Source organism: Pterocles gutturalis, unplaced genomic scaffold (genome assembly GCF_000699245.1).
Source record: "Pterocles gutturalis isolate BGI_N339 unplaced genomic scaffold, ASM69924v1 scaffold25074, whole genome shotgun sequence".
In the NCBI taxonomy this organism is placed as follows: Eukaryota; Metazoa; Chordata; class Aves; order Pterocliformes; family Pteroclidae; genus Pterocles; species Pterocles gutturalis.
In genome coordinates, this window is record NW_010136459.1 from 1 (window position 1) to 13,537 (window position 13,537).

The 13,537-nt window shown below is 42.1% G+C and overlaps 1 protein-coding gene across 1 annotated transcript; it reads left to right on the forward strand.

Annotated features, from left to right (window-relative positions):
• Positions 1-101: 101 nt before the first annotated feature.
• CCDC62 (coiled-coil domain containing 62) lies at positions 102-13,306 on the forward strand. Its single transcript, XM_010082323.1, has 12 exons — positions 102-137; positions 381-573; positions 1,165-1,325; positions 2,080-2,181; positions 2,513-2,684; positions 2,770-2,871; positions 4,003-4,091; positions 5,070-5,170; positions 5,760-6,509; positions 10,459-10,636; positions 11,446-11,577; positions 13,220-13,306. The coding sequence occupies exons 1-12, from the start codon at positions 102-104 to the stop codon at positions 13,304-13,306; spliced, it is 2,103 nt and encodes a 700-aa protein (XP_010080625.1).
• Positions 13,307-13,537: the final 231 nt, after the last annotated feature.

Sequence of the window (13,537 nt, forward strand, 5' to 3'; positions counted from 1 at the left end):
TCGTGAGGAGATCCCGGGCTGCCTCCATGCTGAGCGTTACGGTCATAAGCACTTACCGGTGTCTGCTGGTGCCTGGCCGCGCTCCGGCTCCCCAGCCCCCCATGAATCCATCGCTGCCGCGCCCGGCTTCGCCCCAGGTGAAAAATAAAAATACAGTTCACAGTCAGAGTGCTCTGTTTGAACGTGAAATAACTCGTTGTTCTGCTAAAGGTTTCCGTCAAGGGCCACAGGTGGTTCCACAAGCGTGAGGAACTCTTTGGAATGGTCTCTATTTATAATACAAAAATATTTTAACTTAAATTGAAGCTTCAAGTTTATTATCACAGAATGTGGCGCTTCTTCACTATGTTGAAATGTGTTCTGTCTGTTACCTTTTATAGAAACTCAGCCCAAGCCTTGAGAACAGCACCATCCAGAAACAGAGGCAGGAACTCCAGCTTTTAATTGCAGAACTGAACGATCGCGATAAAGAGCTCAATGATATGGTCGCAGTGCATCAGAGACAGCTGCTAGCCTGGGAAGATGATCGGCAAAAAATACTGACTTTAGCAGAGCGATGCAGCTTATTGAACAGTAAGTATTGGGTGTAAAGGATAAGACCCTGGTCTTTTAAATACATTCAGGTGCTTGGGCCCCTCAGTGACTGTTCTGCATCATATAAAGAACCATTTCCTACCCTTCAGCCTTAAATTTGGTTGTCTTCTTTTTGGGATGAAAACTTCCACAAGGTGGATCTGATCTTGAAGGGGATATGACAACCAGAGAGCTCTTTTTTGTTTGAATATGTAATTGCTTCTATGGAGTCTAAAAAAGAAACCTGATGAAATAAATGTGGGGGAGGAAAACAATTTGCAGACATGCTGGTGAACTGCAGAGCCGTGTGCCCTGAGGTTCTGCGGCACAGCTCTGACATCATCCACAAGCCACCCAGGTAATCACCTGGCAGCTCTGAACAGTCTTGTTTGACATCCAGAGTGCACACATCGCCACAGAGTTCTTGTTCCTGGTAGCTCGGGAATCCTGCTTCAGAGTGTGCAATGCGAGCATCTGTTTCTGAATTGCATGATTTTAAAACACTGGATTAAATTATTTCTGAGATTTAAAAAATTACATGACAGTATCTGTGCTGTTTTCTCACAAATTCCTTATCTGCCTTATTTTCAGATGAGCTGAACAAGAGAAATGAAATTATAAAATCGTTGACCAAAAGGTTAAAGTTCTTAGAATCTCAGCAGAACGACAGTAAGACAACACTTGAAAATATACAACAGAAGTTTAAAGAGCTGTCTCAAAACGTAACAGATGCAACTGTTCAGGCTCTGGAGGTAGGAGTTGGGTAATGGTCTGATTTTGCAGACCGTGCACGTACAGAATGCCAGTGGCATTTGTGAGTCACTAGTGAAGAAATATTTCATATTAAGGCTCTTGAGTTGCATTTGTCTTTTAGTACAGTAATGGTTAAGTTAAGGTGTAGCTCTGATTCGTTAGGGGAAGAAAAAGAGAAAAAAAGCTTTCCTAAGCTAGGATTTGGAGTTTGCTGTTTGCTTGCTTAGTTTTGGGGAACACTGCTCAGAACCCACTTGCCCCAAAAACATGATTGCAAAGGCTGTGTTGGCCCCTGGAACAGCATCTGGAAGTTCCAGAAAGTTTTATTTATAGCTTTGATTACTATGACAAACAGTAACGTTCTGAAAATGGTTTAAGGATATGAAAATAACTGGTATTCAAGGGTCTAGATTTTCTTTTAAAGTGATTTGGCAATTATGTGTTTATTGGGATAATTTTTTCCCCTGTATATGCAGTACAGTAAAGCAGCATTGTGCATTTTTGTCTGTCTAATCGGCTTGACTTAAGACATGCAGGATGTTAAGATCCTTGACTGCAAACAAGTTTATAGTTGTAACGAATTGGGGAACAATTCTTACCCCAGTCCTCTTTTTTCCAAATCCTCACAACTCGCTCAGAATTCCACATTGCCGTTTGTGATGTTTAAATAAAGTTGCACACGCATTTACTGGAAAAAATAGTAACTTTGAATCGTTGAAGTAGTAGCTGACGCTCATTATTTCTGTTCACTAGGACAAAAATCAGAGTCTCCACTGCTCAGTTTTGGAACTGTCGGCTAAAGCAGGCCAGCTGCAAGCGAGAGAACAGGAGCTGCTTACTATGCTTAAGCTGAAGGTAACACCTGTCGTCTCATCAGGCAGTAAATGTGGTCACACTGCAGTGCGGGGACTGGTGGCGGTATCGCAGTGCTTTAGTCCCTGTTGGTCTCACTGCTGTTTAATGCTTAGGCTTGTTTGAGAAGGGAAGAGTAGCCAACAAACAATAAACTGGTTTGTTTGTTAAACAAGCTTGTTTCCTGCCTTTGATTTGTTTTTTTTTTTCCTTAAGAGCTCAGAAGATCTGTGAAGTAGCTGTAGCTACTGCAGTAAGATGTACAGTTGTTTTCTCAAAATCCATACATGAAGATAAAACAATAATCAAGAATATGTTCTATCTCATATTTCAGGACGAGACTATACTGGAAACAACTGATCACATTACTGAGTTTACAGCTAAATTCAAAAAGCTGGCAAGTGCTTTGCGTGCAGCAAAGGCAGAGGCATTCTCTCTCAACAAAGAAAAGCAAGACCTCAAACTGAGAGTGAAAGAACTAATACTGGAAACAAATAAGCTGAAAGGTAAATGTTTATACTGGGCACCTAATTCAGTGCAGACTAGTGTGATTACTTTTCATTCTGGGAAATACTACATTTTGTTTTAAAGATGACCTCTGTGAAAAGACGAAGGAAAATAATAAGCAGCAGGAAGAAATCATTCACCTCAGACAAGAAAACAGCAGCTTGAGGAATGAGCTCGCACTTATTGGTAAGTGGGGGCAGTTGGCTGTTTGTGCCTTAGCTTTGAACAGCTCAGAGGCTTCTAGACAGCAAGAGTTCACTAATATCTGTGAAGGAGGCAGCTTCTTATCTACCTTTCTTGCAGTTTAATAAAGGTGTGTGCCTTTGTGTGTCATTCTTCTATGAAAGCAATCCTTAGGGCTTCTGCAGGAACAGTTTATAGCATTGTGTAAAAGCACAAAGTTCACCAGTATGATTAAGTGTGGAGTGGCTGAGGATTCTCTCTTGAAAGTTTTTGAGACTTTGATGTCTCCTGTAGTATTAATACAATAAATGGGGGTGCCATTCTCCCATCTGACATAGGTGGCATAGAAAACAGTGACCTACTGAAAGGAAACCACGTGCCAAAGGCAAAGCTTAGGCCCTATGAAAATTATCATCCCGTTCACTCTCTCCAGTGTTTGTATGGAAGGAGTATATTTACAAATTCACTTCTCTTGTTTTTTTTAACTGATGGTTTTGATTCAGGTGGTTTAATATGCAGGACTTGTTAACTGCAACCTGCTATCTTGATAGCTTCACTTGGGCTTTGGGTAGAGAGAAACTCTTCTGTAGCGCAGTGGATTGAAAAGGCAGGCTGGCCATTGCTGCAGGGTTCTTACAGACAAGCAATATACCTTGAAAGATTAGGTGACCAAAGATGTGCTCTGCTGTGAGATGATTTACTTGCCTATCGCTTTTTATCTGCCATTACCTTTGCCAAATATTGATTCCATGTCTTGTTATTTTAAAAACAACAGTAATGGGAAATTTTTCCCAGCGCTTCCCTGCACAGGGCATGAGTTAGATATTAATTACTGAATTTCATTTCCATGGAAGAATGTTAACAGGAACAAGTGAAATAATCAGTCTATGAAGCAGAATATCGCTGCTAGTGAAATAAAACCAGGTGCTGGTGAAGAGTCTGAGGAAAATACTTGTTTACTTGTCGTATGGTTTTTTGCTCATTTTATTTAACAGATCCTGTTGATCTTAAGAAAATGTTTTTATTTTCTCCAGGTGCCTGTTTTTATTGCTACAAACATAGGCGTTAGCAAATGTACTTGTTTTGTGTCTGTTCACTTTAAGTAGTTTGAAAATCCTATATGTTTTGATGCAGTTGAGAAAGCAAAGAGAAAGGATCAACTTCTTCAGTCTGCCAAGTCTAAGCAAGCACGGACTGACACAGAACTATCAAATTTGCGACAGGTACAACCCTGACTGTGTGTCTACTCTGAGATGATGAAGGCATTTTTCATTAACATCACATCTCCATGGAACAGTATAAAAATGTTAGATCTAGCTATTCTTAATTAAGAAAAAAACCTTCAAATTTGCTGTCTCTGCCTTGCTGACAGCCCTATAAAAAGTTTTTGAGGGTTTTTTTGGTTAAAATTAAAACCTCATGGTACATATCCTTGTGTTTGCATGTGCTCTTAGCCTTTTTTGTATAATTGTATTTACTCAGTCCTACAGTGAGTAAATACCACCCTCCCAGCAGTAAAGTTGGGTCCCCCTCTTGAGATAACAGTCCCTCGGTGCATGTGTAGAACCGGAGCGTGCCAGGCTCCGGGAAGGCACGTGAAGGGCAGTGGGAGCGGGGCAGCTGCCTTGCACATGTGCCCAAGGTGAACTCACGCAGCGTCCAGGGGTGTGCTGTACCGAGATCTGTTTTTTGAGAGAAACCTAAAACCAGTGTTTTCACCTGCATTCATCGGGGCTTCTCAAGGCATGTTCGATTTATTTTTTTTTTTTTTTAATTGCAAATAATTGATCAGTGTGTTATCTTCTACTTTAGCTTTACAAAAAATCCACTGCAGTGAAAGCCAGGTGTCATGATTCCGTGTCCTGTAACTCTGCATAACTTTGAACAACATAATAACAACATGTATTAAATATCAAATAACAATAATGATATTGTGTTTATATTCCAGTGTGGTTGCGTTTTAGAAGACCTCTTCAGTCTTCTAATAGAAATGCTGTTTATTGCTACAAAACATTGTTTTCATAAATAGATGCAGAGATGGCCCCTTAGATTTGGAAGGCTTTGACAATAGTTTGACTACAGGTATTGGTTTATAAAAATGTTTTGAGGATATTTTTGGAAGACAAACAGTGTGTTAGTACCTGATGACGATGTTCCTGCACTCCAGACTTTCACTAGTGCGTGTTACTATCTTCAAACAGATCTACGTAAAACAGCAGCGTGACTTGCAGTTTCTTCATGTCAATTTGGAGAGCTCTCAGGAATTAAGGCAAAAGAATGAGAAGGTGGCACATGAAAGGAGGTAAAGTAGCTTATTTTTCTTTCTTTTTTTTTTTTTATGAGTAGTTTATTCTCAGGGAGAGACTTCCCTGTTCAGCTACAACTAACATCTGTGTCAAGATGGCTTTGCTGGACTGAACCACAAACATCCAGTGAAGTTGTTAGATACCGTTCTTCACTTGGTCAGGAGACACCATGAGTCTCAGTCACAGGATAAATCATTGCATGCAGGCCAGACAGTTAATGATTTTTTTAAAAATAGAACAGTCTGGTGGTAGGGGTGTTAATCTGGCCTGCTACTACTTTTGTTTAAAAATCAAAGTTTATTTTGCTTTCAGATTAGGCAATCGGTGCACGCCCTGGAGGTTCAGACAGAATTGCCATGCTGTATAAAATGTGAGGGAACTCTCAGACTGATTTTGGAAAGTTAACAGCCACACCTGGGCAGACTCCTGTCGGCTTTGGGCAGGATACAGCTGCCTGTTGGTATAGGAACTACCACAGAACCTTGGCTACAGCCTCAGTTAATGTGTAGCTTTAACCTGGAGTACAGTTCCGTATGCTATTTAAATGCAGTTTTTCTGACTGTTTTCTTTATTGTGCTGTTGTAGCATAGGTCTGGCATTCTCTGCCCCTGACAGTCACAGCGAGACAGACACGGTTAGAACTGAGGGCAACCACGGGATATGCGAGGAGTGTGGAACTGCACAAGTTCCAAAAAGTAGGGTAAAAACCACCCATGAGATGTGTGAAGTAGATAATAGACTGTTACTGAATGCATCAGACTCAGAGGAAACTACCTCAGCATACTTAAACCAGTATCAAAAAGTTGTGAAAGCCTTGGCTGTCCTTACGGAAGAAGAAGAAAAGCAGGATGTTGCATCAAGCTCTGATGAGCTAGGCGGCAAAGCATTTTGTGAGGCAAACAACACGAGGCCATTGAGAAACAGGGAAATTTCTGAGAATGGAGAGGAAAGCAGAGTCCAACAGACCTTTGAGTCAGCTTTACCTGAATGTCAGCATTGGCTTAAGGTCGGTTCCTGTGTAGATTTACAAACTACTTTGATGCAAAACACCATCACATCTGACAAAACTGATAATGAAAAGAAAACCTGGGAAGAGAGAACTGGAATTCTGTTTGGCCAAAAAAGCAGAGAGACTCCTGCTGCCATTCACAAGTCTGATTCGGATTCCTGTAGTAGTAACTTCATCACAAGAAGAGATGCACAGTGGAAGCCAGTATCAGATCCAGAATGGATGATGATTTTCAAACCCATAAAGAGAGATGGAAGCACATGGCATGGAAAAGATTGCAGCTGTCTCAAGACTGCACAAGAGATGAAATGTGCCGACTCAAAAAGGTTGTGTGCTTGATACGTTTAAGAAATAGATAGGTACTAGCTGGAGTTATGTAGAAACTTGGGTGCACAAGCTCCCAGTAATTTTTATTATCTCAAGTGATGTTTAAACTAACTGCTGTTTTAAAATTAGTCTACCAGCTTGTAGTAAATTTTAAATAAGATAGCACTAAGGTATCATGATCCTATTTTTCTGCATTTATTTTTTCGCATCTCTCATCCCCAAGAGCTGCGTGGGTAGGAGAAGCTGCAGTACCACAGAACTTGCCAAATAGACTAATTGAGAAAAATGCAGATTTAAAAAATCTTACAATTTTTTTTGAAATCCCAGATGTTGCTTGTAAATCTGGTAGGTAGAATATATTCTGACCAGACTTGGGCTTCTCCAGTGATATTTCTGTAAGGCAAGAAACAAACCTGGGTTTTGTGTGATGCTTTAGTGACTGTGTTATATCTGTTGAGAAATCACACGGTGGCTGGGCAAGAATGTAGGACACGGCTCTTGCGCACAGGCTGCTTTCCTCACTCAGGGCAAAAAAACCGAGATGGCAAGATTTAAAGGACAGCAATCTGTCTGCTCTCTAGTGCGTCTTTGTTCGTGGACTCAATCCTTTTGTTTATATTGGGCGAGGAAAAAGGACATGTGGGTGGGGATGAGCAGAAGGAGGTTTCTAATGCTGCAAAGTGTTGGAAAAATACATGGTATTGGAAGGTGGCTGAGATATAAATGCTGCTTCACATTTAGAGAAGTGGGCACAAGCAAGGGCATTCAGAGCTGTGACTGTCCGTGGATTTGTTGTATTGGTTCCTCTGTTTCCTTTCAAAAAGTTGACTGTCTTTAGCAGCTCTATTTTAGAAGGATTCCTGAAGTTTTACAGAGGTTTCACAGTTGCCTTTTAGCCAGCGAAGGAGGAGTAGCTTTACAGCTGGTGGTTTGTCAAGTACCGTAAATGACCAGCTGTTTAAACCTGCTCAGAATTTCAGCCAGCAAGTCTGCCCGATGTCCAAACAAATTAATGTTATGGAATGGACATATCTGATATACCAATGTTGTCATTCTGTGTTGCTTTTAGAACAAAAATATTGTAGCAATTGTGAGGGCAGTGAGAAAGACCTCTTCAGAAACAAGGTGAATGGGCAGCCGCTGAAAAAGAATGCTGTCCCGGCACATTCCCACGCAGCTGAGCCGAGCTTCACACTGTGTGTGGACTCTCTCTAGTTTCCACTGTCCATAAATCATTAAAAAGACTGCGCTCCCCTTACAACTACCGTGACCTTTCTTATCTACTCCCCCAGCAGCACAAGTGACACACTGCCATCCCTCCAAATCTCTTTTGAGGCTGAATCATGAAAACTCCTTTCGCTTTTTGGCCGGTTGTTAAGGGGATTCTGGGGGAGAAGGAACAAATTCAACTTGGGCAGTGCCAATAGAGCATATATTACAGCAGCTTCCAGTGCTGAAGGGGGGCTACAGGAGAGATGGGGGGCTCTTGATCGAAGGGTGGAGTGATAGGACAAGGGGTAATGGTTTTAAGCCAAAAGAGGGGAGATTGAGATGAGATATTAGGAAGAAGTTTTGCCCTGTGTGGGTGGTGAGGCAGTGGCCCAGGTTGCCCAGAGAAGCTGTGGATGCCCCATCCCTGGAGGGGTTCAAGGCCAGGCTGGATGAGGCTTTGGGCAACCTGGGCTAGTGGGAGGGGTCCCTGCCCATGGCAGGGGGTGGCACTGGATGATCTCTAAGGTCCCTTCCAACCCAAACCATCCTGTGATTCTGTGATATTCTGCAGTACGGGAGGGTTGTTCTGCCCATTTGGGATTTGCTGCTGAGCTGTCAAGTTTTCTTGATGCCCACATTAGGTCCTAGGAGCCCTGCTAACTGGAGACGGATTAACTCAGTGCAGATCCCAGCCTGTCTGCTCTCCAGCCTCTGCTGACTCTGATGTGCCACCAAATAAATTCTCTCCCCATACATGGGAGGAAGGCAGCAGCACTGCAGTCCTCAGTGTGGGCTTCTTGTTAAGGTATTCATGGCAGAGACCAAACACAACATTCCTTCTGGGACTTGAATCTGGATCCTCCAGTTTTCCATTGCTGGCTTTGCAGTGCTGATGATGTATTTTGTGTGCAGGGAAGGGTGCTGGCACCTCCCTGTCAGCCCAGCAAATATTTTTGACATGAGTTCTTGACTTCTGGAACAGGCAACAAGAAGGCTATTAACACAGTCAAATACCTTCTCCAACTGCAGGATCGATTGTGAAATTCGTTAGGGCAGGAATAATTTCTGGGTGCTCTGACTTAGTGACTTCATTTATGTTGGACCAACATTTGCTGCCTTTGGATTTTTATCTCAATTCTGGTTTTAAAGATGGAGCATCAGCAGTTTCTTGTTCAGTGTGCTCCTGCCATTCCTTCAGCCATCTCCCTACCTCAAAACCAAACTGTTTCGTTCCCCCCATCCCTCACAGCCTGTGTATTCTTCCAAACTGGCTGTGCTCATTGCATCCCCCCACATCCCTTGTTCCCTCACATTTCTGCAGAGCCTTTCCTTGTCAGCAGCTCACAGACATGAGCTCTTCTCTCTTCAGAGAAAGCCTGTTGTGCCCCAGTGCTTTACAGGAGAAGTGAAATGAGACACAGCATCTCTCACAAGGGCTTTTTCTTAGGTTGTATGTCAATTAAAAATAAACCTTTTTGTAACAGTCTTGCGAGATATGGAAAGTGTGCCACCAAAATAAGTATCTAAAGAATATTTAATGAAATGTTGTCAATGTGAAGATAGTATTTTCTTTATACATATTTTAAAATTATTTACCCTGTCGAGGGGATGCTAGCACAGTGCTTCTGTTTTGTTCAGAAGTGTGATGAAAACAGTTTTATTCTGGGGAGATGGTCGCTGTTTTATTTACTTTAAAAAAAATTGTATGAAGTGGAAATTAGCAGTTGAAAATTAACACTGCATAGCTTGAAAATGCTAGCAGAAACCGGGGTGCGTCTTTGTAGGAGCAGCAGACAACACTGGGTGCTGTGTGGAAGCACAGCACAGGGGAGAGAGGGCTTAGCTGGGGGGCTGCTGGGTTCCTGTGCTGCTGGAGTGGAGGAGGAAGACTATTTCAAACCTGCTACAGGTTTTATTATTTCTGGTCTTAATTTGTGATTAATTGGTGCTGGAGCTGAGTGAGGGATTTGGTACATTTTGATAAAATTGACAAGCTTGGGATGGCTGTGAGGCAGTGTTTGGGCAGTATTGATGTGCGGGGTGTGATTTGTTGCTTTAGCTGTTGTTTAAACGGCTTTTCAGATATTCCTAAATACACTCAGATATACCCAGTGCTAAATTAATGTTTTGTTTTGCTTTAAAACCTCGGGGAAGATGTATGCCAGTAGATCAAGTGCTTCAGTCCACACTGAAATGGGAGTCAGAGATGTGAGTTTGGGGTTTAATCACAGTTTACCCGAACAGCACTTTACTGTTTGCTGCTGTATTTAAACATAAACAAAATAAAGCCTCTTTGGGAGAGCTCTCCTGTGATCTCTGAAGGGAGATGATGACTTTAAAAGACTGTGAAATTCCCTTGAAAAGTACACTTAGAAATGTTAATTTCCCTAACGGTTGATTAAAAAAAAGGGAGTAGAGTATGAGAGAAGAAGGAGTACCAGAGGATTGGGAGGAACTAGATATTGCCTTTTGTGTGCTCTTTGCAAGGTTAAATCGATACTGAAGCACATGGTAGCATAGCTGTTCTTGAAACTGGTTGAATGTCAAACTGTTCTCAGAGGATGAAGCTGATCTAATGAAGCTGTTAAACATGGGAACCACTCTGAGGAACAGAGGCATCGCACATGCTTGATGGTTTTCTTGGCTAAGGGCCCATAATTATTTATCTTGTCCCATGATTTTCCTTTAAAAAGGATGGTGATACTGTTTCTGGCAATGTCGTGATTTTTTTAACAGTGAAGAAAATGTGGATCTGAATTCTTTTCACTTGGATTCTCCTTGTTTGACATCCACCCAGAAGGGAGACAGGCCTCAAAGATGTGAGAAATTCTCTGATGAAGACTTCCCTCTGGAGATCAATAGCCTGTCAGTGACTAAGCCAATAAATAGCTGCTGCAGTGCTGCCATGGAACAAGTCAGTATTTTATTGCAGAGTGTTCTTCATTAATTTTAAGGTGAATTGTGAGTGATGGTAGGAAAGCAAATGTCTGCCGCCGTGGCAGAACTAGGGACTCGAATGATGAAACAGCAGGCTTAAAGCAAAGGTGGTAAATTTTTTTTCAAAATAATTCCTTGTTGTCTCAATATGTCTTGGACAGCGTGAGTTAAAAAAACAAAAAACTTTGAAATGAAAGGCTTTAGGATGAAGGATGCTGGCTGGTTGGTAATTCCAGTAAAGCACAATATCTGAGAACACTTGGACACAGTTATTAGAAGCTGTTGGACACTGATTATTTCTTGTTCTGCCTGGTTTTCCCTCTTTCTTATGTCTTTGTTTATTGTCCCCCATATCACTGAGTTAAAAAACCAAAAAACTTTGAAATTAAAGGCTTTAGGATAAAGGATGCTGGCTGGTTGGTAATTCCAATCTGAGAACACTTGGACACAGTTATTAGAAGCTGTTGGACACTGATTATTTCTTGTTCTGCCTGGTTTTCCCTCTTTCTTATGTCTTTGTTTATTGTCCCCATATCACTGAAGTACTGCTGTTGTGTGCACTACATACACACGCATGTGAAGATGTGTTAAAAAGCTGATGCTAGGGAACACCTCTGTGTTTATTAGAAATATCAGCAGTTAGACAGAGTCTGGAGCAGTTGTGTTGTAGTATTTTGAACTGAGACATTTAAAAATGAAAGTGATGATTCTTGGTATGTTACAATCCCTTTGACACATTCCAAAAAGATCCTTTCCTAACTCTGGCTCACTTTCTGTCTCCTCCAGGACACTGGTTCCCCCATAAGTAAGCTGCAGCATGCGTTGGCCGAGTCTCGACAGATGGTTGCTGATCTGGAGCTTAGTGCTCTCCTCCCTGCGAGCCCCCGCTGCAGTACGAGCAGCAGCAGCGTTAACACGGTATCTGTCGCTCTCCGATGACTAGCTTTAGGTGGCTGGGCAGAGGGATTGCAAACATCCTTTCCCAAATGCTTGACTTGTGCTACAACATTCTAAACAAGATCCTCCTTATGCTTTGCTACAGAGAAAATTGCTGCATGCCTTAGTGTGAAATACTTGCATTTTTTATAGGATTCTTTATGTCTCCTCAAGGTCATGACAGGATTTGAGTTTTGCATGTGTCTAAGCAGATGGAAGGAAGAAGTCATTTTGGAGCAAGCTGTAGGAGGTCTAGAAAAGAGCGAACACAAGTATGACTGATGTTCAGAACTGGTTTATTATGCTGGGTGTATTTGTGGAAAGGAGGACAGTATAGGGAATAGGGGATATATAGAATTGTTTTGTATCTGAGTTTAAACCAGCCTCTCAAATAACTTCAGAGGTTTTGTGGGTTAATAGTTTTAGTTCCTTCATTGCAGGGTCAGAGAACATACTCCATGGCCAAAGAAAATAACCTGTGTATAGCTGTCACGGCAATTTATTTGAAGAGCGTGAATGCTGATAGGGAGTCTGTGGGCAAGAGGAGTAAGTGGAGAAGGGGGCACTTGTTTGGTTTCGTAAATATCCTTAGGAATTTCTACCTTGATGACAAGGAGATTGTGCCACTTGTCCCTAGAAATGAGTGAACTCGTGCTGATATGTATCACAAAGGGAGAATTTAGGCTTTTGCTTTTAGAGCAGAGTCCAAAGGAGAAGGCTGCATGCTGAAGCCTCAGCTTCCTCCTGAAAGGTATTTTCTCTCTCGGAAAATTTTGCTCTCCTTGTATCCTTAGACGAACTTGACCAGAACAGTGTTACTGTAAGTAACAGACAAAGCAATTCTGATAACATTCAGAACCATAAAACCTTCGCTGGGCTGGGACTGCCTGCCAGAATGTAGAGGTTGTGTGCCAGTGTTTGCATACACTGAAAGGATATTTTGTTCAGAAGTTCATCTGCAGGATTTCATCCAGCGTGAAAGACAGCAGCAGTGTAGTCTTTTGCAAAGACTGTCTTGTAGGAGGGATTCCTGAAAAGCTCTTGACAGAACAGCGCTAGCTTGTGGCTCTTGCCCAGCCCCATCAGCTGTCTGGCTCCTGCTCGCTGGTTGGCACGGCACAGCTCGGCGAAACCGGCTGTCCTTCGGTGGAGAGCGTGACTCTGCTTTATAACCTGATCCTGCATTTTTGAGCTTGAAAGTTGGCATCTCATTCAGGACGCTGGCTTTAGTGGATAGAAAATAAAGCAGGCTCATGTTTACCGGCGGGGGTAGCATCTGAACCACATCTGTAGAACTTTGATCTACTTTCAGGGCGGTTCTGGGCAAAAACCTGTAAAGCGTGTTTTAGTTAATCTATGCAGGGCAGCTAATCCGTGCTTGAAACCGGGTGTACCTGAGGCTGTTTTAAACTGCACTTTAAAACACAATGCATATCAAATATAACCCTTAGAATTTAATCAGTAAGAATTTGTACGTGTTGGATTCTGTGCCCTGCTTGGAGGAGGGAGGTGAAGAGGGAATGAAAAGTGGATCCTTGCTGCTCGCCATTGAACCTGGCAGCTCTTTAATTTTTATTGTGTGAGTTCTTTGATTTCCATGTAGTGTTTTTGCATTACAATACAGACAACAGAAGTTGCAGAAGCTCTTCACAGAACCCAGTTATCTGCTGCAGAAGAGAGAGACACTAAGCTTCCGTTCTTTTCTCTGTGATGTTCTGTGAGCATGAAGGTATGTTTCCCTCTTTATAAATGCAGCTGCAATATTAATACAAGTTATGGACTTTGAGTTATGAGATGAGCCTGGCACTGGATTCTAAGGGCACTGCTCTGAATGCATTTCCAGTAAAACTCTTGTGAGTACTGTGGCAGCAAACAGATATTAAGGCAGCAAGTAATTCCTGTAGCCAAATAATTAAACTTTTCTCAGGCATGTTCCTCATCC

Coding starts and splice junctions, on each gene's coding strand:
- CCDC62 (XM_010082323.1), top strand. CDS start 102: ATGAATCCATCGCTGCCGCGCCCGGCTTCGCCCCAG. Junction 138..380: donor CGCGCCCGGCTTCGCCCCAG/GTGAAAAATAAA, acceptor TACCTTTTATAG/AAACTCAGCCCAAGCCTTGA. Junction 5,171..5,759: donor AAGGTGGCACATGAAAGGAG/GTAAAGTAGCTT, acceptor GTGCTGTTGTAG/CATAGGTCTGGCATTCTCTG.